Raw genomic sequence first — 21,119 nt, 5'->3', positions numbered from 1 at the left:
GACCCCTCGAGCCCCCAGCTGTACACTGTGGTCATGCTGCCAGGATAGGACCCCAAAGGTGCCCCAAGTCCAGCCACCACTGAAGATTTAGTTGCTTTACAGTATAGCCCCCACCACATTCCTGGGCCCTACCTGACCCCAGCATCCTTCTATCCTTACTGAAGAGAGATTGCCTAGCCCAGCCCCTCACAGTTGAGACTAAGCCCAAGGAGCCAGGGTTTCCCTCAGACATACTAAGCCCACCCTCTTCCCAGGGCACCTGGCTGGCTCCCTTGATCCTCGCTCTGTACCCATTGTTGTCTGTTTCCTTCTGGTTCTGATGTATCTTAATTTTGTCCTTCTGTCTGCCTGTCTGTCTCTCTGATGACTGGATGGAGGGATGGGGTGGGAGTGGACCTGGGCTGGTCACCCCTGGACGCTGGTCCTTGCTCTCATCGCAGCCGGCTTTCTTCGAGGCCAGGACTGGGTGATGGTGTCGCTGCTCCCACCACAATCTGACATCACACTGCCGGGCCCCACCAGACTGGAGGGCGAGCCCCAAGGGGACCTCATGCAGGCGCCGGGCCTCCCAGGCTCCCCTGCCCCACAGAGCGTAAGTATTTTGCACCAAGGCCAGCAGATGGGCCAGTCACCCCTTACCCAGCCACCCCCAGGGTCTGTCTTATCCCTTCCACCAGCAAGCAAGCACTCAGTGACCCCATGATCCAGAAGTGTTTAGACCCAGGTCTCTGCTTTCCTAGGGCAGGACTGGGGGAGCCCCATCAGACTTGGCACTTCCAAGGTTTAGTGGCAGGGTGTCCTCATTAGACTGGGACTTCCAAGGGCAGGTTGTGTCTCCTCCATCATCTGGGCCAGCCACAGACCCCTTCACAGACCCCTTCACCCCAGCATAGAGTAGGATCCTGGCAGGTCTGCAGTCCTACTAAACTCCACTTATAGGTTCTCTCTCCTCTGTCCACCTAGAAGCACGCCAGCTTCAGCTGCTCATCCTTTGTGCCTGATGGCCCTCCAGAAAGAGCACCCTCACTGCCCCCACACAGCCCCAGCATCGCGTCACCAGGCCCTGAGCAAGTGCAGGGCCACTGCCCAGCGGGCCCCAGCCTGGGCCCCTTCCGGCTCTCACCCTCGGACAAGTACCCCAGTGGCTTTGGATTTGAGGAGGGCCCGGCAGGCAGCCCGGGACGCTTCCTCAAGGGCAGCCATGTGCCTTTCCACCCGTACAAACGGCATTTCCATGAGGACGTCTTCCCTGAGGCCCAGACTGCCCTGGCCCATGATGGACGCTCCTTTAAGACCCTGGGGCCACTGGAAGTCTTTGAAGAGATCCCTGTGGATGTGGGCGAAGCAGAGGCTTTCCTGCCTGGCTTTTCAGCAGAGGCCTGGTGCAATGGGCTTCCCTACCCAAGCCAGGAGCACAACCCCCAAATCCTGGTGAGTACCATCGGTCAGTAGGCATCCATGAGACCTGACTCCTCTCCCTGTAACCTACAAAGAGATCAAACTCCTCGCCGTCCCTTTCTAGACCTTTCCATTCAGGGTCAGTGTGTACCATGGAAGCAGCAAGCTCAGAGAGCTGGGGCCTCTTGGCTTCATGGACCTCCAGGTCAGCTAGAGAGAGGACCTTGGCCTGGCCCCTGCGCGGCTGGGGTAAGATGGGAAAGGCAGGTCAGGCTAAGGAAGCTGGCAGCTTCCCAGAGGCTCCTGAGTCAGGATCCCAGTGTATGACTTCTCTCTGTTTATTTAAGTGTCAAGAATCCCCAGCCAGAGCAACACGCCTATATGCAAATGTGAGAAGAAAAACACATTCCAGAGGCCAAGAGAAAGCGTTTGGGGGAGGAGCTACAGAGCAGTTTTCCGCTCCCCAGCATCAGCTTACCCAGTTGAGAGAGGACAAAGTCTTCTTGAGGGGACTCTTCCCGATGATCCCATTCTTGGCCCAGCGTAAGGCCTGGTTATATTGACAAAAAATATCTTGAAGACATTTTTGGAAGGTCAACATGTCCTTTCACAACCATAACCACAAGCTGGGTGACCTTAGCAAGTCACTTTAAACTCTCTGAGCCTTATCCAAAAAGTAAAGTTAACATTATCTGCATCATAATGTTGCTGAAGAGCAAAGCTAAAAGAAGCTTTGCTCCTTCCTCCCCTGCTCTGGTTTGGCAGTCCCCAGAGGTGGTAAGTCATGAATTGGTTCAGCCTGAGCTGAGCTCTGGTAGTGTAGTGGTTACGAATCGGGCTGCGTACCGCAAGGTCAGCAGTTCGAAGCTATCAGCCGTTCCACGGGAGAAAGATGAGGCTTTCTGCTCCCGTAAAGATTTACAGCCTCGGAAACCCTGCAGAGGATCACTATGAGTCGGAACCGACTCTACGGCACATAATACCTACTCCAGTGCCTACTAGCCCTCTTTACCTTTCTCCTAAACAGGCCCCCATTCCAGCCCCAAGCCACCCTCAACAAAAGTCTGTTTCCCAGGCTTGAAAGATAAAGGAGGAGATTGGATCTCTACTGAATGTGGCCAAGACAGGACCTAGTTCTGACTCGAGCCTTTCATGACGTCTGGTGCATGAAAACAGCCCACAGGAAAGCACCAAAGTCTCAGCTACTTCCCCCAAATATCTACTAACACCACCCCCTGGTCACTCTGCCAGGCTTTCTTTTGAGTGCCTTTTTAATCCTCACGCCAACTCTCTAAGAGTTCCCACTATCCCCATTTTGCAAATGAGGAAACTGAGGCTCGCAGAGGCTAGGTAACTTGCTCAAGGTGTCCCCTAGCCTTTAAGAGGTGAGGCTGCTATTTGAGACTACACTCTTATCCTGCACAGGGAAGAAGAGCTGAGGCCCAGAGAACCACACCACTAATGGACTGGCTGGGTGACCTTGGGCACATTACTTCCTCTCTTTGGACTCAGCCCCATCATCTGTCAAATGAGGGGTTTGGACATAAGTGTTCCTGGCCCTTCCAGGCCTGAGATTCTGTGATTACATCAATCTCTGCATCAACCACCCTAGGGTTCATCCCGACAGCAGTTCCTGCTGATTTGACCCACTAGGACTCAGATATCAATGTCCTGAGGCCCCTGGTGACCCCAGGCAAAGCGGTCCTCCTCCACCAGGCTTGGCTTACCAACCAGGGCCCAATTTCTCACTCACCCCTTAGATTCCGGGGGACTCACAGTCCCATGGGAAGCCAGTATCCATCCACCATCACTAGCTCTGCTGCAGGAAGCCTGTGCCTAGGGCTGAGAGTGGGTCACACAGACCTACAACTGGATAGACTCCCTGCAGGAATGGGTGGACGCTCCGAGTTGGGAATGACCAGGCTATAGAGTGAAAAGGACTGACTGACACCGTCCAGAGAGCATGCTGAGCTGCCCTGAGCTTTGTAGAGGAGGAAGTGGCAGGGGCCTAGGGGCCACAGCTGGACGAGCTTGTCTGACCATTTCCCATGGTTCATCTTCCTCCTCCATCCCCACCCACTATGGCTCCTTATTGGGAATTCTGGAGCTGTGGCCTGTTCTAGATGTCCTTTGTGGACCTGTTCTGAGCTGCTGGGGGCTCTAAACCAGCAGGCCTTGCACTGGGATTGGTGAGCTGAGGTCAGGCACTAGATCCTTGTGCCAGTCTAGGAGATCTCCAGCCTCAGGGTGACCACTGCCCACTCCCCTCTACTTTTCTAGATCATCACAGTCACTCAACTGGAGTGAGGTGGTGGGGAGGGAGCACTGTCGATTCCAATCCCAGCTCCATCACTAACCTGCTGTGTGCCCTTAGCAAAAGCTCTGCCCCTCTCTGTTCTTTCTCCAGAAATAAGCTTCATGGAGGAAGAGTTGTTGTTGTTAAGTGCCGTTGAGTCGGTTCTGACTCATAGCAACCCTGTATAGGGTTTCCAAGGGGCAGCTGATGAGTTTGAGTTGCCTTGTAGTTCTCAGTCCAGTGCTGATCCTACAGCAACACACCAGGATTCCAGAAGAAGAGCAGGGGCTGCTTTTGTGTCAAACAAAGGTTTGGACGCTGGAAAGAAAGGAGGAAAATAAAGCTTAGTCTGGTCATCTGCTTTCTCTTCCAGCAGGGGTCAGAGGTCAAGGTCAAGCCCCCAGCTTTGGAGAGTGGTCCTGGAATGTACTGCTACCAGCCCCCCTTGCAACACATGTACTGCCCCTCTCAGCCTCCCTTTCATCAGGTAGGTCTGGGCAAGTGGGCAGTCTTCCTTAGGGTCTCATGATATTCTTCTGAGGGCTCTCCAGTGTGTGCGTGTGTATATGAGTGTGTGTACTGGATCACAGGTAAGGGCAGTAAGGACCTGAACCTCATACTGGGTCACCTTGTGTGTGAAAGGTGGAGGGTAGGGTAAAGAGAGCAGTGGCTAATTGGGAGGGAAGCAGTTGCCCTTCTCTCAGAGCAGATGGGCTTGAGAGGTATCAGACAAGGGAGCCAAGCTGAGATTGGGACGGGGACCGGATGTGAACCAAAAAGGGAAGGAAGGGGAACATCACCAAGGATAGATGGGGCAGAGAGAAAAGGAGTGTGTAGTACGACCCACGATGCTAGGGCTGCCACCATCTTGCTACATGACTTGGGCCCTTTAGCCTATAAAGAGTGGACACCAGGTATGAAGGTAGGGGTCCCTCCCACCTGGAACGCTCCAGATCTCCATTAGTTTCTACCCTTTTCCCCTTCCCTACCCCACTGCCTAGATGTAAGGATGCCAAGTAATTTCTCTACACTGATAGAATGGAGATTTTGAAAAAGATAAAGGAAAGAGCCCCAAAGCAGCCAGGCAGCTCCCAGGAGTCACCGGGCAAGACAGAGCAAGTGGCTGCCCAGCACCCAGCTCCATCCACCTGCAGCCTGGCATTGAGACAGGCCTTGCTTGTGGAGCAGGTTCTACTTCAAGCTCTTTGGCATTGGCCCTGATCTTGGCAAAGTCAGGGAGACTGACACAGGTTGGGAGGAGGGGGCAGGCTGCCTACTTTGTGGGGAAAAGAAAGAGATGGAGGGAATTTGAGGGAACGAGTGAAGACACACCCTCACTGCTGGGAAGGAAATGGCTGAAGCCATCCTGAGACTTAGGGTCTGACCCAGAATACAGTGTCAGCTTACCCCCCAGAGACAGAGTCACAGCAGGGCTAAGGGGTCACCAGACCTTAAGTGGCCTCACCATGCCCCTACCCTGCTTTGATGCCCTCTGCATTCTGTACCCCCTTCACAAACAAGATGGCCGCACCCAGGGCTTTATGGACCCAGAGAAGAGGTGACTCAGTCATAAGTGTCTCTCAGGTGACCTGGAAAGAGTACTTCAGCCTGGAGCAGCTGGGGGAGTCAGAGTCTCCTGCCCCCCCTCCCATAAAACACCATCCCTGGCACCACAGCCACTCCCTTTGCCGTAAAACCACCTCCTACCCCCACCTACCCACCATCAGGACCAGCCCTTTCAAAGAGCCACTGAAACTCGTAAAAGGTGGCAGTCAGTGCCCAGCAAACACCCAGGTTGGACATTCCACTTCCGGCCCAGTTGCTCAGTGAGATGCAAGGAAGGCCTGGGGCACCTGCCTGGAAAGGTGCAGGGGCCACAAGTTTCCCCTCAGACTCTTTAGTCTAGTCAGGGTCCTGTCTCATAACCAGGGCCACCAAAGTGCCCACAAGATCCAAATGGAAGGAGCTGGACGAAGGCAGCTTTGAGACTTCTGAGATCCTAAATCCAAGATCTCTTGTGGGTCTCCTAACAGGTCCTCAGACATTCACACCCTTGGCTCTGCCATTGGGGAAGGGGAAGTGAAGCCCATGACCACAAAGAGTAGAATCTAGCCTCAGCTCCCTCTCTAAATGTAAATGAATGGGGAGAGGGGAGGAGGAGCTGCCTTGGAAACCACTCTGCCCTTTGACCTCTGCAGTACTCACCAGGTGGTGGCAGCTACCCTGTACCCTACCTGAGCTCCTCACACTACCCATACCAGCGGATCGCACCGCAGGCCAGCACCGATGGGCACCAGCCTCTCTTCCCAAAACCCATCTACTCCTACAGGTACCTTTCCCTGCACTCTTGGGGTGGAGAGGGAGGGCCAGAGGAGCCCCTGGGAAACGTAGGCATGGAATCCTCAGGGTGAAAGGGTACTCACAGGAGGTGGCTGAGGAGGCTAGAGAGAAGATTCCTGCATGGAGGAGGGGGCTACACTAGATCACCTTTGACCTCTTATTTAACCCTGGAAAGTCATGTGGATGCTAATGCCCTAGGGTGAGTTTAGGAGGTGCTTGTCCCCTTCCCACTTCCCAGATACAGAGAGAAGTCAAACAAAGCTTTATAGGAGATGGATGAAGGCTGAAGACTCATTCACCATGTGGCAGCTGGTGGGACTGCTGTGTGGCTGTGCTTTAAAGACCAGAACAGCAGTACCCAGCCCATCTGGGAGACCCTTCCATCTGTACAACCAACAATTACTTATTGGATCCTAGGCCCTGTGTGGGGCCAGGTCTTCAGCTAGTGTGAACTCACAGGAAGGAAAAAGAACACAAACATCTGCGAGGAACACAAAGGATTTGTGAGAGATAGTGTGATACATAGCTCTTGGAGTCCAGAAGTTCAAGTCCAGACTCGGGAACTTATCAGCTGTGAAACCTCAAACAAGTTAGTTAATCTTTCTGAGCCTCTGCTTATCCATCATAGGGACAGCAATTCAGGACTAAGGAAAGGATTAAGTGAGAGACTGTAGATACTATGCCTGGCACATTGCAGAGGCTCAAGAAACCTGAGTTCCCTCCCTTACTACCCAGCATTCCAGCAGTTGACTGAGGACTGATTATGGTAATGACAACTTCCCGTGCAAGGAGGGCCTTCTATGTGCTAGGCCTTAACCCTCACAATTCTAAGAAATATATTGCTTTCTTCACTTCAAAACTGAGGGAAATGGCTCAGAGAGGTTACAAAATCACACACAGCTGGTGACTGGCTAAGCCCCAAACCAAACCCAGATCTCTTGGAGTTCACAAGACCCTCCTATACTCCCATCCCTGGCTGGCTTCAGTGGACATTTAAGCATACTTTGCCATTTCCTCTCCTTTCAACATCATAGAGTTTCTTCACCTATTAATTTTGCAGCTGGTTATTCCTCTATCACTACTTCAGTCATGGGGGTTATGGGTTATGGGTGGGCTCAGAGCCTGGACAAAGGTTCAAAATTTCAGAGGATTTCTCTGCCTTCAGCATCCTCATCTTCATGGCCCTTAAGAACAGTAAAACCGGGAGCCTTCCTGTCAGCGAGATCTACAACTTTATGACGGAACACTTTCCTTACTTCAAGGTGAGCCTATGACCCACTCCTATCCCCCACCCCCAAGTCCCGGGCAAGTCAAACCTCCCTGAAGTCAGAGGATGTGACCCTGAGGTGGGGCAAGAATTAGAATGAAAGCTAGGAGGGGACTTGTCTCCTCACATGTCTTCTCTTGTCCTCCTCAGGACAGACTTCCTGAAGCAGGATCTCATGTGGAGAGCAGGGAGCTCAAACCACTCACCCCAGTTTCTCAGTAGGTCCTGTTTAGACCTTCTCCAGGTCTAACAAGCTATATCAGTCCTGGTAGCCTTCAGGAAGTATCTGCCTACCTCAAGTGAGGAGAAAAAGTTTAGGAAGAAATGAGAGTCTGTCCCTACCCCTGAGTGACTGGAGAAATTTAGGTGGGAACTAGACAGCCAAAGTGACATGGGATTCTGGGGCCATAGAACCCATTTGCCTTCCAGGGCAAGATTACAATCTGCCTCTGTAGACAGGGTGTGGGCTTCACAGTCTTTGTGTGACCTAGGAAACTGGCTAGTTCACCTAACACCCCCTACACCCCGCCCCCCATGGGCAGGATGTAGTTCCTGTCATCCCCTGAGGGGGCTTCTGGGGGTTCTACCCAACTCACTCTGTAGAATCAAGACAGGGCCCTTCTCCCCTGACGGGCAAACACATCTGGAGGTGATCCATCTGCCCAAGGTCACACCGCAGGTAGGATCCATTGCTGGGCTGAGCTGTGAAACTTCACAAATCGCCCCCATCCCCTTCCTTCTTGCCCTTCACACACACTGCACCTAATGCAGCACAGGCCCCTGCCACTGGCGGTTGGAAGAAGGGTATGAGGAAGACCACAGCTTGTGCGTGTAGAGTGCTTTTTCTAGAAAGTCCAAGGCCAGCCAGAGGGTAGAAGATGAGGCCAAGGTAATCCAGAGCCCAACTTCACCTGTCAGTGGGTGATTTCCACCTGCATCATCCACCCAACTGTCCTGCCTGGGGATAATGTGAGGCTGAGATTCAAACAAGTTTGGTCTTGCTCAGCTGCCATCCACTGGGGAGGGGGCAAGAGGGCCAGAGCAGTCTGGCCAGAATGGAAAACTATAGTGATTAGAGGTTCTGGAAGGTGGGGGGAGGAGTTGTTTCTGATATTTGGGAGACATCAGAGCCCATATCTAATGCTGTCCCCCATGCCCCAGGGGGCAAAATGAGCCTAACACTCAAAACTTTTGGAGGGCCCTCTAGGGCTTCCTGGAGCCAGGCTAGAGAGAGGGAAGTGAGGGCCCTGCCCTATCCCTCTCAACCTCCCCTCCCTGCCAACTCCCAGCCTGGCCCCCAGCCCCTCCCTGCATCTCATTTTCCTGGCTTAATTATTTTTCCTGGGAGCTGTGTAATCCCTGTTTTATGGGGCTGAAGAGTGAAGAGGTCTAACAGCTTTTATTTTTTTTTTTGGTTCGAGTTGTTGTTATTAGCTAGTTGCATCACTCCTTCACTCCCGAGTTTACGTTGGACTTCAGAGAGAAAGCATCTGTAAGGATGGGACAGGGACCAGGTGGCAAGGCAGGCCCTATGAGTGAACAGGGTGGGGCCTTTAACTAGGGGACAGAGCTGGAGTCTGGGCTATGTCACTGTCTTTTTGTGTGATCTAGGGATAGGCTGGAGTCTCAATGTGGCGCTGTGGGTTAATGCGTCAGACTGCAAAGCCGTTTGAACTGCAAGGTCGGCAGTTCAAGTTCACCAGTGGCTCCTCGGAAACCCTACACAGGGTCGCTATGGGTCGTAACCGACTCGACGACACTTAATAACAACAGGGATAGGCTAGAGTCCTAGTGTGGTGCTGTGGGCTAATGTGCCAGACTGCAAAGTCATTTGAACTGCAAGGTCGGTGGTTCAAGTTCAACAGCTGCTCCTTGGAAACCCTACACAGGGTCGCTATGGGTCAGAACCAACTCGACGGCACTTAACAACAAGGGATAGGCTTTCTTCTCTGGACCTCAGTTTCCCAATCTGTAAAATGATTGAGTAGATCAGTTGACACATAAGATCCCTTCCAACTCTGATAGTTCTCTGATCCACTTAAGTAATTAGTTCAAACATCCCATACCCCTACCATCTCCCCCTCTCTCCACTTGAAGGTCATTTTGGGGGGACAAGGACAGAGCAGACCCTTAGGTGGGCAGCGCTTATGCCAAAGCATCCGAGGTAGGAGACTTATCTATAGCCCGTGACTCAGGGATGTAGAGCTGAAGAAGTGTCCAGCCACTGGGCATAATTGCTGGTGCTGACCATCCCTCCTCCAAACAGGAAGTGGCTGGGGTGGGGGCTGCTCTGGCATCCCATAGTCACACATTTATGGAGCCATAAAAGGGCCTGGTGCCCATTAACTCTGCCCATGAGGAGACAGAGCTTTGACTTTTGTGGGGACTGTCATGGGAGTTGAAGGTGAATCCCCAGCTTGCTGTCTGGTATCTCAAGAATCCTCCCATATGACCTGGGGAGTTTGGGGAGGAGGGGGTCATCTCAACCAGCCCACTCCCCACAAGAAAGTCTCCAGCAGCTCCTGCCAGCAACTTGCAGTAACGCTGGCATTAGTGCCTGGTTCTACTAGGCGTGATTCAGATGGGCTGTTGCTCCCTGCGGCAAGTGAGCTAGTGAGGAGGGAGTGGCCGCCCCTCATTAAGCAGCAATTTCAGGCTGGGAGAGGAGGGATGAGGGGATAAGGGTGGAAGGGCCCCACTGGCCACGGGGGTCTTCTCCCTACAATCAGCACTTGATGGTGCTACAGAGCCTGGGAGAGAGTGGGAGGTGGGTGGGCAGGAGGAATGCCCACTGGCACCCCCGCCACCGCCTCTCACCCACTGAGTCAGCCTAATGGTTTTTACAGCCCTCCCTGGGCACAATTACCACACTGGTGGCATGACCAGGCCTCCTAATGGGTGTTTATTCTGTTGGCACGAGCACCCCCAGCCTGAGGGCTGGCCTCCCCACCAGGCCACGCCCCCTCAGGGCACACTCAAACAAACACTCCCACCCACACACTCATAGGTTCATGGGTACTCACAGAGCCACAGAGACTTTCTCCCACACACTTATCCCCAGAGACATACACCGTCCCCATACTCCCAGGAAGTCACAGACCCATACCCCGGAGTCACGGCTCACACCAGGGAGACATACTTAAGGACCTCTGCTCAGTCTTTCTCATAAACCAAAACCCAGTGTCTAAGTCTGCTAGTGCTGCTATATAGCAATACGAGGGAACAGAAATGTGTTGTCTCTACTTAGGAGGCTAGCAGTCTGAATTCACAGTGCTAGTTCTGTCTGCTCTGGGGGAAGACACTTGTCTCTTTCAACTTCTCTTCCTTGATCCCTTGGTGATCTTGTGGCATCACTCTCTCCCATTTGTCTTCCTTGCTTCTGTGCTTAATCTGCTCCTTTCAGATCTCAAAATGGATTGGTTTAAAACACGCTCTAGCATAGTGGTTACGAATCGGGCTGCGAACCTTAAGGTCAGCAGTTCGAAACTACGAGCTGTGGAAGAAAGATGAGGCTTTCTGCTCCCATAAAGATTTACAGCCTTGGAAACCCTACACAGGGTCGCTATGAGTTGAAACCGACTCCACGGCACATAACCACCACCAAAGTGTGCTGAGCTTGAGGAGGGAGGCCAGTCCCAGGGTGGGAGGCAGTTCTGTGCCCAAAGAACAAAGGAGTTTTCTGGACCCCTGGACCCCATCACCTGACACCAACCTGAATTCTTGCATCTTTTGCTGGGCAGACAGCACCTGATGGTTGGAAGAATTCTGTTCGTCACAACCTGTCCCTGAACAAGTGTTTCGAGAAGGTGGAGAACAAATCAGGAAATTCCTCTCGAAAAGGCTGCCTGTGGGCCCTCAATCCAGCTAAGATCGACAAGATGCAGGAAGAGCTGCAGAAGTGGAAGAGGAAAGACCCCATTGCTGTTCGCAAAAGCATGGCCAAGCCAGGTGGGGGGATGGGCCCATGAGCTGGGAGGGTTGAGAGGAGAGTGTAAAGGATGAGCAGGGAGAAGTGACGAGGAAAAGGCTGACTTGAGGCTGGGGGTGGGAGAGATTGAAGAGAAAGTGAGATCTCAAGGTCCTGGCATTTCAGGGGAGGGCCACTGAGCCATCCATGCTCATGATATTCCCTTCTCTTGGACCTTTTCAGAAGAGCTGGACAACCTCATTGGAGATAAGAGGGAGAAGCTGGGCTCCCCACTGCTGGGCTGCCCACCCCCTGGGCTGGCAGGCTCGGGCCCCATCCGGCCTCTGGCACCCCCAGCTGGGCTCTCCCAACAGCTGCACTCACTGCACCCAGCAGCTGGCCCCATTCCTGGCAAGAACTCCCTGCAGGACCTACTGGGGGGACATGCACCCTCCTGCTACGGGCAGACATACCCGCACCTCTCACCAGGCCTGGCCCCTCCTGGACCCCCACAGCCTTTGTTCCCACAGCCGGATGGGCACCTTGAGCTGCGGGCCCAGCCAGGCACCCCCCAGGACTCACCTTTGCCTGCCCACACCCCACCCAGCCACAGCGCCAAGCTGCTGGCAGAGCCATCCCCTGCCAGGACCGTGCATGACACCCTGCTACCAGATGGAGACCTTGGCACCGACCTGGATGCCATCAACCCCTCTCTCACCGACTTTGACTTTCAAGGTGAGCTGTGAGTGGGAAAGGGAGGTGGGACAGGACTGGAGAGGTGTACCTACCAGGCCATCTGACTCATCCTCTCAGCTGAAGCAGAGAAGGCCAGAATTGGCACATTGGATCACGCTCCCTGCCATCCAGAGCAGGGGGCAAAGAGGAAATGTCCTTGCCGTGAACATGTTCCAACAATCCCATCAAATTACTCTCAGCTCTGGATAGGCTGGAAACGGTCTAGTATTCTATTTCATACTTGGTTGTGAGTGAGTTATAGTCTGCAAAAGTAGGAGAGAGACCCTCGCACTTAGAGCTGGGCAGGTCTGGGATAGATGTGGGGGTAGGAGTCCAGGGAAAGGTTTTATCCATTATACCCCATCTTGCCTCCTCCATCTCTGCATGGGGCCAAGTCTACCTGTTCCCATCTAAACTCCAGTGCACTCCCAGGCCCTTGGGCCAGACCAGACACAGGAGGTCAGAGTGCCAACCCAAGCTTCAGACTTTTTGGGTGCCCTCTGGTGGGCAATATCCACAAGCAGGTGAAGGCCCCTGTGTGGGTCCCCAATTTGATGGGGTGTCAGCCTGAGTCTTAGAAAGCTGTTGTTAGAAAAAACACAGATAGACCCTTACTTTACTATGCCCAATCCAGAGATGACAGCAAGGCTCAGGCAGCCCCAGAAGAAACTACAGACATGTGGAAAAAAATAACATTAAGTTAAGTACTCTCGAGTGGGTTTCAACTCAGCGACCCTATGAAGGGTTTCCAAGGAGCAGCTGGTGGATTTGAACAGCCAGTCTTACAGTTCAAATCGACCTTGCAGTCTAGTGCTTATCCTATAGCACCACAACATTTATTTGAGTCCCTATTAAGTATCAGGCACCATACTAGTTTTTTCACATATGCGCTCATCTGAGCCGACAAGACAGAAGGGATTCTTAAACCCATTTCACAGAGAACAGGAGCACAGAGAGGTTAAGTAACTTACTTAAGAACTATAGTTAGAAAGGAGGGGAGGATTTGCAGCCCTGATACTCAGAACAGGAGCCTCAGGACACACAGCACAGAGAGGGAGATCAGGTGGCTCCACTTTTTGTTTCCCAGAGTCAGGTGTGCTTCCTGGCTTTACTCTCATCCTCTGGGCCCTGCAGTGGAGGAAGTCCAGGGAATCATGCTCAACCCACCTCACTGAGACCAGCAATGCATTGTGGGAAGATCCTTGCTTAGAAGCCAGGGCAGGTGGCAGGATGAAGTGTTCCCAGAGTCCCCTCCCCAGGTTAACTCCAGAGTGTACAGCATTTGCATCAACCCTTACATTTTTATTATTATTTAAGTACCGTGGAGTCGGTTCCGACTCATAGTGACCCTGCACAAGGCTGTAAATCTTTACGGGAGCAGAAAGCCTCATCTCTCTCCCACGGAACAGCTGGTGGTTTCAAACTACTGACCTTGTGATTTGCAGCCTGATTCATAACCACTACATTACCAAAGTTCCTTTTAACCCTAATATTGTTGTTGTTGTTAAGTGCCATCGAGTCGGGTCCGACCCATAGCGACCCTGTACAGGGTTTCCGAGGGTGTAAATCTTTACGGGAGTAGAAAGCCTCATCTTTCTCCCGCGGAGCGGCTGGTAGTTTCGAACCGCTGACCTTAAGGTTCGCAGCCCGATTCGTAACCACTACGCTACCAGAGCTCCTTACACCCTAATATTAAGCTGCTTTTAAATTATTGACCCTCACCCCTGAAACAAGAGAGCCACCAGAGGTCACCTGAATCTGTGGCTTTGACCCTGCTACATGGGAGCAGGAATCTGAAGTTCAGAGAGCTTCAGCAATTGCCTGAAGTCACACAGAATCTGTGCCCTGGTCAATGTTACCTCAGTTCTACTTTCTGCAGAATGCAAGAGTCACTGCGGATAGGGAGCACCCAGACAGGGGTCTTTTGATGCCTTCCAATGACAGCTGTTTCTCTCCTTCCTCCTCATCATACCAGGAAATCTGTGGGAACAGCTGAAGGATGATAGCTTGGCCCTGGACCCCCTGGTACTGGTGACCTCGTCGCCGACACCATCTTCCATGCCACCGCCACCACCACCACCCCACTGCTTCCCCCCTGGGCCCTGCCTGGCTGAGACAGGCAGTGGGGCGGGTGAGCTGGCAGCACAAGGCAGTGGGGGTTCCGGGGCACTGGGTGACCTGCACCTCACCACCCTCTACTCAGCCTTCATGGAGCTGGAGCCCACGCCTCCCACAGCCCCTGCTGGCCCATCTGTGTACCTCAGCCCCAGCTCCAAGCCCATGGCCCTGGCATGAGCTGTGCCTGGCATCAGTTCCAGCCTTTGCCTGACCTAGAAGTCCCAGCTGGCCGCCCACATTGGGCTCACCTGAAAGGTCAAGGAAGGAAAGCACTACCTGTCCCTTATGCCACTAAGCCAACTTGTTTGTTAGCTGGCAGCAGGGGGTGTAGAGGACACCACTCTAGGACGCTGCCCCTCACACATTTCTTCCACCTGGTAGGCCAGCGCCTCACTCAGGGCCCCTGAAGAACAAATTTCTGGGCAAGAAGAAAACAAGTCTCCCTAGCTTACTGAGATCCGCACTTGAACCCACGTGTACACACATACACAAAATTACTCAAAAGCAAACCCATCCACACACTTTGTACCCAGAGAAATCAACTCTATGTAAAGAAAACCTGACTTCATTTCTGGGGCAACTGAGAGCTGAGGACTTTGGTTACCAAAAGCACAGGAACCCCATGCCAGGTCAAAGACCACCTCAGGACCCCATTCTGACATCAGCATTCTCTGCAGGTTATCGCCCTCCAGGAATATTCTTTCCCAGAAGCCTCCAATATTTATTCCCCCATCTTCATCCCAACAGCCCAGGAAGGAGGGGGAGACATAGAACCTCTCCCCAAGTTGTCTCTGGGCACTCCAAGGGGGCAGAGGACCTGAGATACTGCCACTTAGTAACACCACTCTGACCAGGCTCCGCTCATCCTCCATCTGGCCTCCCCTGGGTGACACACAGGAGAGGGCAACATCTATTCCAAGACCAAACTGAGCCCAATTCCCTTTAAAACTTGAATGTGTCCTCTTCTAGTCTTGGATGCAGGAAGGGCCCCTCCTGGTCACCACAGTCTCACCCCCTCACTAGCTAGATGTTCACATAGTTTAGGCCCCAGCTCTCTAGTCATTTCCAACACTTTCAGGTAGATGGCATTCATTCAGGGAAGGGATGCCTAGTATAGGCTGGCAGGGGGGCACCCATGCCCTTCCGCCTCTTCTCAGCAACCAGCTTGGACAGCTTAACAGACCCAAGACACCCAGAAAGTACAAGGGATGCTCCTGGAGCTAGGGGGTGTGGCCCAGGTGCCCATCATTCCCTACCCTACCAAGTGGGACCCTCAGTTTACCCTGGGCCTGGGGATAACGAAACACTCCAGAAGGTGGCCTCAGGTTCAAATGAAGCACAAGAAGACCCTTCAATGGCCTGCCATTGTCCCTTGTCCTGAAACAATAAAGCAAGTGCCTTGTGATCTTGGCTACCATTTCTGGGCCTCTCCTTGTGAGCAAAAAGGCCACACATCACACCAATTGTACACTCTGAGTCTATGATGTTATCCCATTCCCACCCAGGGCTGTGAAGTTTCCAAATCCAAAGAGTGAGACATCTAGGAGGACTTCCTAGATGGATCAGGATAAGGGAGCAGGTGGGCAGGGCCTCCTCCCAAGAAAACTTCCAAAGAGAAGTAGGAAGAGGCAGCAGAGCAGAGAGAAAGGGAGAGAATGAGCCTTCTTGAGCCCTCCTCCTACACCCCTTCCTTCTGGGACCTACCACTCCCTTATCCTCCCACCCTTCATATCTCCCCGCTCTAGACTGTCTTCCTGTCCCCACCTGTTCCCAGTTATAAGAGATGCTATCATCTTGATTACACTATGGAACTAAGAGTGACACAATGGAGCAGATGCTGGGGCTTTGTACACTGCTGGTCTGTGAGGGTGGTTCTGTGATTCACAGCTCCCCCCCCCCCAACCCCAAGCACTGCCAGCAGGTAGCTAATGTCATCAAAATGTTTGAATTTTGCCTGAAATTGGATGGGGGCAGGTGTGGTGGGGTTGGAGTCAAAAGTACATATATGAATCTCAGGTCTGTCTCCAAGCAGCCACAGGTAAAATCTCTGCTTCAAGACTTCCTCCAAGAGCAAGAGGCATATAGCCAACCAACACCTTCCTCCTCCAGAGGATGATTTTGAGGAAGAGCCCATAAAAAAATCCCACACTATATCAGCACCATCCCTCCCAGAGACTCTAAGACTGAGTCCAGGGCTAGAAAGGTAGGGTAGGCTAGGAAGTGGCCAGCACCTATACCCATGAAGAGCCATCCAGCTGTACAGGAAGGAGGTGAAGGCTGTCTTCCAAGCCCACACATGATGATAAATCCCAACTCTGATCAACTATGGGCCTGTATCGTGATACCCAAAGCCCCAAGGAAAGGCTAATGTTTCCTAGGAGGACTTAACAGTGCTCAGACAAACCTAGCCTATACTGCCAGTCTAGGTTGAGCAGATGGCATCTCCTCCAGGGACCCTCAGTCAACAGCCCATGCAGCACACCTAGGCATGAGTTGGGCCCCAGAACAAATAAGACAGGTGGCAAGCAGCTCAGCTTTTAGATCTAATTGTTTATCATCAGACTGGTCTTCAGACATAAAACTAGGCCCCAACTCCACTCTGAAACGAATCCCCCACTTCCAGTCATATGCTGCCCCCTGCTGGCCATTCCACACTAACAGTTTAGCCATAAATTTGGACTGACAAACATCTGAGTGGATGCAGGGTCTGAACTGAAAGACTGGTTTGAACCACAAGGTTGGCGGTTCAAGCTCAACAGCCGCTCCTCGGAAACCCTATACAGGGTCGCTATGAGCCAGAACTAATGTGACGGCACATAACAACAATAACCTTTTGTTTGGAGTTCTGGTGTGGCGTTAGGGTAAGCACTGGACAGCAATCAGTTTGAACTGCAACGGTCAGTGATTCAAATCCACCAGCCACACCTTGGAAACTCTATACAGGGTCACTATGAGTTGGAACCAACTTGATGGCATTAAACAACATTTTGTTAAAGGGTTGTAAACCTGGAATTAATCAAGCTGGTTCTAATTCACAGGTTCATAAACTTGGATGAAAAGCATTTACATCTTCATTTTCACTACCCACCCACCCCCAAAAAAAGAAACCACCCCACTGTTCTCAGGTCAATTTAAACTCATAATCTTTACCTGAATTTCCCTCAATTATCAATGTCGGCAAAAAAATCACTACAGTATTAGTAGTACACGGATGTTTTCACTAGAAATCATGTAATATTACAGGTATTGCAATATATAGAGAGAGACAGAGCATGTGTGTGTCCTGGTGTGATGTTGTAGGACAAGCATTAGACTGCTAACTGTAAGGTCAGCGCTTCAAACACCTGAGCCACTCTGGAAGAAAGATGAGCCTTTGTGCTCCCGTGAAGACTTACCACTTCAGAAATCCTATATAGGGTCGCTATGAGCTAGAACTGACTCAATGGCACTTAATAATAACAATCGGTTCCCAAACAAAGCAACTCTGTATAGGGGTTCCAAGGAGCAGCTGGTAGGTTTGAACTGCCGACCTTGTGGCTTGCAGTCCAGTGCTTATGCTACAGTGCCACACCAGGACTCCACAACAACATATACATATATTTCTCCACCCCCACCCCCTCCCTGCAATATGAAGGAGCCTTTTTGTGCAACAGCTTGGCTTCTAACTGAAAGGCTGGGGATTTGAACCTACGAGTCCACAGGAGAAAACACCTGGCAATCTGCTCCCATGAAGGTATCAGACTATGAGCCTAGGGGCTCAGGACCATAGTCTCAGGTGGCATAATATTGTCCCCAAAGCCAATGTTTTACAACCTACTTTGGTAGAGTCTAAAGTCTTAAAAGCTCATGAGCAATTAATTTTCAGACAAGCAATAGATAGGACAATGGGGATGGTGTTGTGCTGTGGAGTTGGTTCTGACTCATAACGACCCTGAATAGGGTTTCTGAGGCTTTAAATCTTTGAAGGAGGAGAAAGCCTCATCCTTCTGTGAAGTGACTTGTGGGCTCAAACTTTGGAACTTATGGTTCACAATGCAGTGCTTATTGTATGGAGCCATAGCACTACTGGTCGGACTATTGTTCTTGTTGTTAAGTACCATTGAGTCAATTTCAACTCACAGTGACCCTGTACAGGGTTTCATAAGGAGCAGTTAGTGGGCTTGAACCATCAACCTTATGATTTGCCATCCAGTACTTATCCTACAATGCCAGACCAGGAGTCTAAGTCGGACTTCATTGTTAAGTGCTATTGAGTCGGTTTCAACTCATAGAGACCCTGTATGAGGTTTTCTAGGAACAGCTGGTGGGTTTGAACCACCAATCTTGTGATTCAGAGTCCAGTGTTTATCCTACAGCGCCACACCAGGAGTCCAGGTAGAACACACACAAAAAATATTTTAGCCTAGGAAACTCTATGGGCGCTTCTAATTGGAACTAAACAGAACACACTGAATGGCACATAACAGCCAGAGAGATTGATGGATAGATAGATGATAGAAAACTAGATAGAAGCACATGCATATCATCTGTAGTATATACAGTTTTAAAATACATACTCACTGCCATGAAGTTGAGTCCAACAGGACAGAGGTGAACTGCTCCATAGGGTTTCCAGTTTGTCAATCTTTATAAAGAAGACTGCCTCATCTTTCTCCCAAGGAGTGGCGAGTGGATTCCAATCACCAACCTTTCAGTTAGCAAACCAATGCTTTATCCACGGTACCACCAGGGCTCCTTTCTCCACCATTCTGGTAGGAAATTAAACCGTCTTGGCACTTCCCCCACCTCCTGATTACCCAATTTCTCAACCTTCTCCTGGGGCACCAGGAGACCTGGTGTTTGAGACGACACTGTCCCAGCCAATATGCTTCTCTGAGGCTGGGTCTTGGATTTCCCATTTCCTTCTAGATCCTACCATATTCTAGGATTGTTATTGTTAAGTGCTGTCGAGTCAGTTCCAACTGTATAGGGTTTCCAGGAAGCGGCTGGTGGGTCTGAACAGTGACCTTGATGTTCAAACTGACGTTGTGGTCCAGTGCATTATCCTGCAGCACCACACAAAGATTACTATATATTATATAATACATCAATTGGTACTTGCGGTGATTATGTGCAATAGAGTCAGTTCTGACTCATAGCAATCCTGTATAGGGTTTCCAAGGCTGTAAATCTTTACATGAGCAGAAAGCCTCATTTTTCTCTCACAGAGCAGCTGCTAGATTGGAACTTCTGATCTTGCAGTTAGCAGTCCAACTCGTAACTCACCACACTACCAGAGCTTAGTATATCAGTTACATATGTACAAATCGATGTATTCGAATTATGGTGTTGCAGAAGAACATCGAAAGTACCGTGGCCTGGTAAAGGAACAAGCAAATCTGTTTTGGAAGAAGTACACCCAGAATCTCTCTAGAATCAAGGATGGTGAGACTTCCTTGAACATGATATCAAGAGGACCCAGTCCCTGGAGAAGGATATCGTGCTTGGAAAAGCACAGGGTTAGTGAAGAAGAGGAAAACCCCAATAAGATGGATTGACATAGTCACAGTAAGGATGGCTCAGCCAATGAGATGGATTGACATAGTCACAGTAAGGATGGCTCAGCCAATGAGATGGATTGACATAGTCACAGTAAGGATGGCTCAGCCACTGAGATGGATTGACATAGTCACAGTAAGGATGGCTCAGAAGCTGGTAAGTATTTCCTTCTGCTGTGCCTACTCAACAGCACACAACAACAGCATACAATGCATCGGTTCCAACACCGATCTACTCTGTATAGGGTTTTTGAGGCTATAAATCTACATAGGAGCAGAAAGCTTCAGCTTTCTCCTGAGGAGCAGCTGGTGGATTCGAACTGTAGACCCTGTGGTTAACAGCCCAACATGTTACCCACTACACCACCCGGGCTTCTGTATAATAGAAACTGGTGAAGGCCAGAAACTGTGTAAGGTCCTGTCAAGAAAGGAAAACTCAAATACTTCCCACTAAAACTTTTGATAGAAAAGTGCATCCTATCAAAGGCAGAAAACTTGCATGACCCAGAAAAGCAGGACAATCTGTTGAGTTCCAGTTTTTGATACATTTTATGAGTTAGAACTCAGCTGCTAACTGAAAGTTTTGTGGTTTTAATTTATCAACTGCTCCACGGAATAAAGATGTGACAATCTGCTTCTATAAAGATTTACAGCCTTGGAAATCCTATAGGGCAATTCTACTCTGTCCTGTTTGGTCTCTATGAATTAGAATGGACTCAACTGCAGTGGACTTGATTTATATGTTTAATGTATTCAAAAACTTTAATCACATTTATTTAAGTCATTGTTCTCCCTTAAATCCTTGTTCTTGCTCTCTCCTTAACATAAAATAAACTCAAATAAATGTATTGCTGTGTTGTTAAGTGCTGCCGAGTTGGTTCCAAGTCATAGTGACCCTATATAGGGTCTCCAAGGAGCGGATGATGGGTTTGAACTGCTGACCTTGTGGTTAGTAGTCCAGTGCTTATCCTATAGCACCACACCAAGACTTCCAAATAAATGTAGCAAGATAATATTTTTCAAAGATTAACTTCTGTTGTTTCCTGTATTTTTGTATTTCCTTTCTCCCATTTAAACCTGTTATAAATCCTGTGCCATCTTGCCACAGAGGAGCTTTGCCGAGCTTTGCCAAACTGCATGTCCTTGGGGTGGGGATGTACCTGCCCAGAGAAAGAGGTGTCTTTTTCTTCACCCAAAGGTGTCATCTGCTTACCAAAGAGTTTGGCCACAGTGCTATGCCTACTCAGGAGTCCTTTTGCTTATCCCAGAGAGTTTGTGTGATTAGAAAATGAAGATCTTCAGGAAAATAAAATTTGACAGAAGAGGAAGAATATGTAAATTAAGGAAAGTGTTTGAAGTGAGAGGAATTTCTCCCAGAAAAAAAGAGGATCTCCTTGGCAGCAAACAAGGTCAGTAGGTGTCATGAGCAGAGGCGTCAGAGCCCCAGAACATGACCGGATCTAAGAGGGAACAGGAGGCCCAGCACCAAGCCGCAGGGGTGTCTTTTTTTTTTTTTTTTTT

General features: G+C 50.7%; 1 protein-coding gene across 2 annotated transcripts in view; it reads left to right on the top strand.

The window, feature by feature from the left end:
- FOXN1 (forkhead box N1) overlaps nucleotides 1-14,968 on the top strand; it is a 28,020-nt gene extending 13,052 nt beyond the window's left edge. The window contains exons 2-9 of one of the 2 annotated variants that reach the window (XM_006874209.1): nucleotides 456-592; nucleotides 964-1,431; nucleotides 4,071-4,181; nucleotides 5,893-6,023; nucleotides 7,200-7,296; nucleotides 11,042-11,249; nucleotides 11,452-11,943; nucleotides 13,919-14,238. In XM_006874209.1, the coding sequence (XP_006874271.1) occupies nucleotides 470-592; nucleotides 964-1,431; nucleotides 4,071-4,181; nucleotides 5,893-6,023; nucleotides 7,200-7,296; nucleotides 11,042-11,249; nucleotides 11,452-11,943; nucleotides 13,919-14,238 (1,950 nt within the window). In that variant the 5' untranslated portion in view covers nucleotides 456-469. Of the gene's footprint in view, nucleotides 1-447; nucleotides 593-963; nucleotides 1,432-4,070; nucleotides 4,182-5,892; nucleotides 6,024-7,199; nucleotides 7,297-11,041; nucleotides 11,250-11,451; nucleotides 11,944-13,918 lie in introns of those variants that run through there. The other variant, XM_006874208.1, reaches the window with a different exon arrangement.
- The last annotated feature ends 6,151 nt before the right edge of the window (nucleotides 14,969-21,119 follow it).

Source organism: Chrysochloris asiatica, unplaced genomic scaffold, assembly GCF_000296735.1.
Source record: "Chrysochloris asiatica unplaced genomic scaffold, ChrAsi1.0 scaffold00266, whole genome shotgun sequence".
In the NCBI taxonomy this organism is placed as follows: Eukaryota; Metazoa; Chordata; class Mammalia; order Afrosoricida; family Chrysochloridae; genus Chrysochloris; species Chrysochloris asiatica.
Note: the sequence above shows the minus strand (reverse complement) of the source record. Positions and strands in the feature narration are given on the sequence as shown.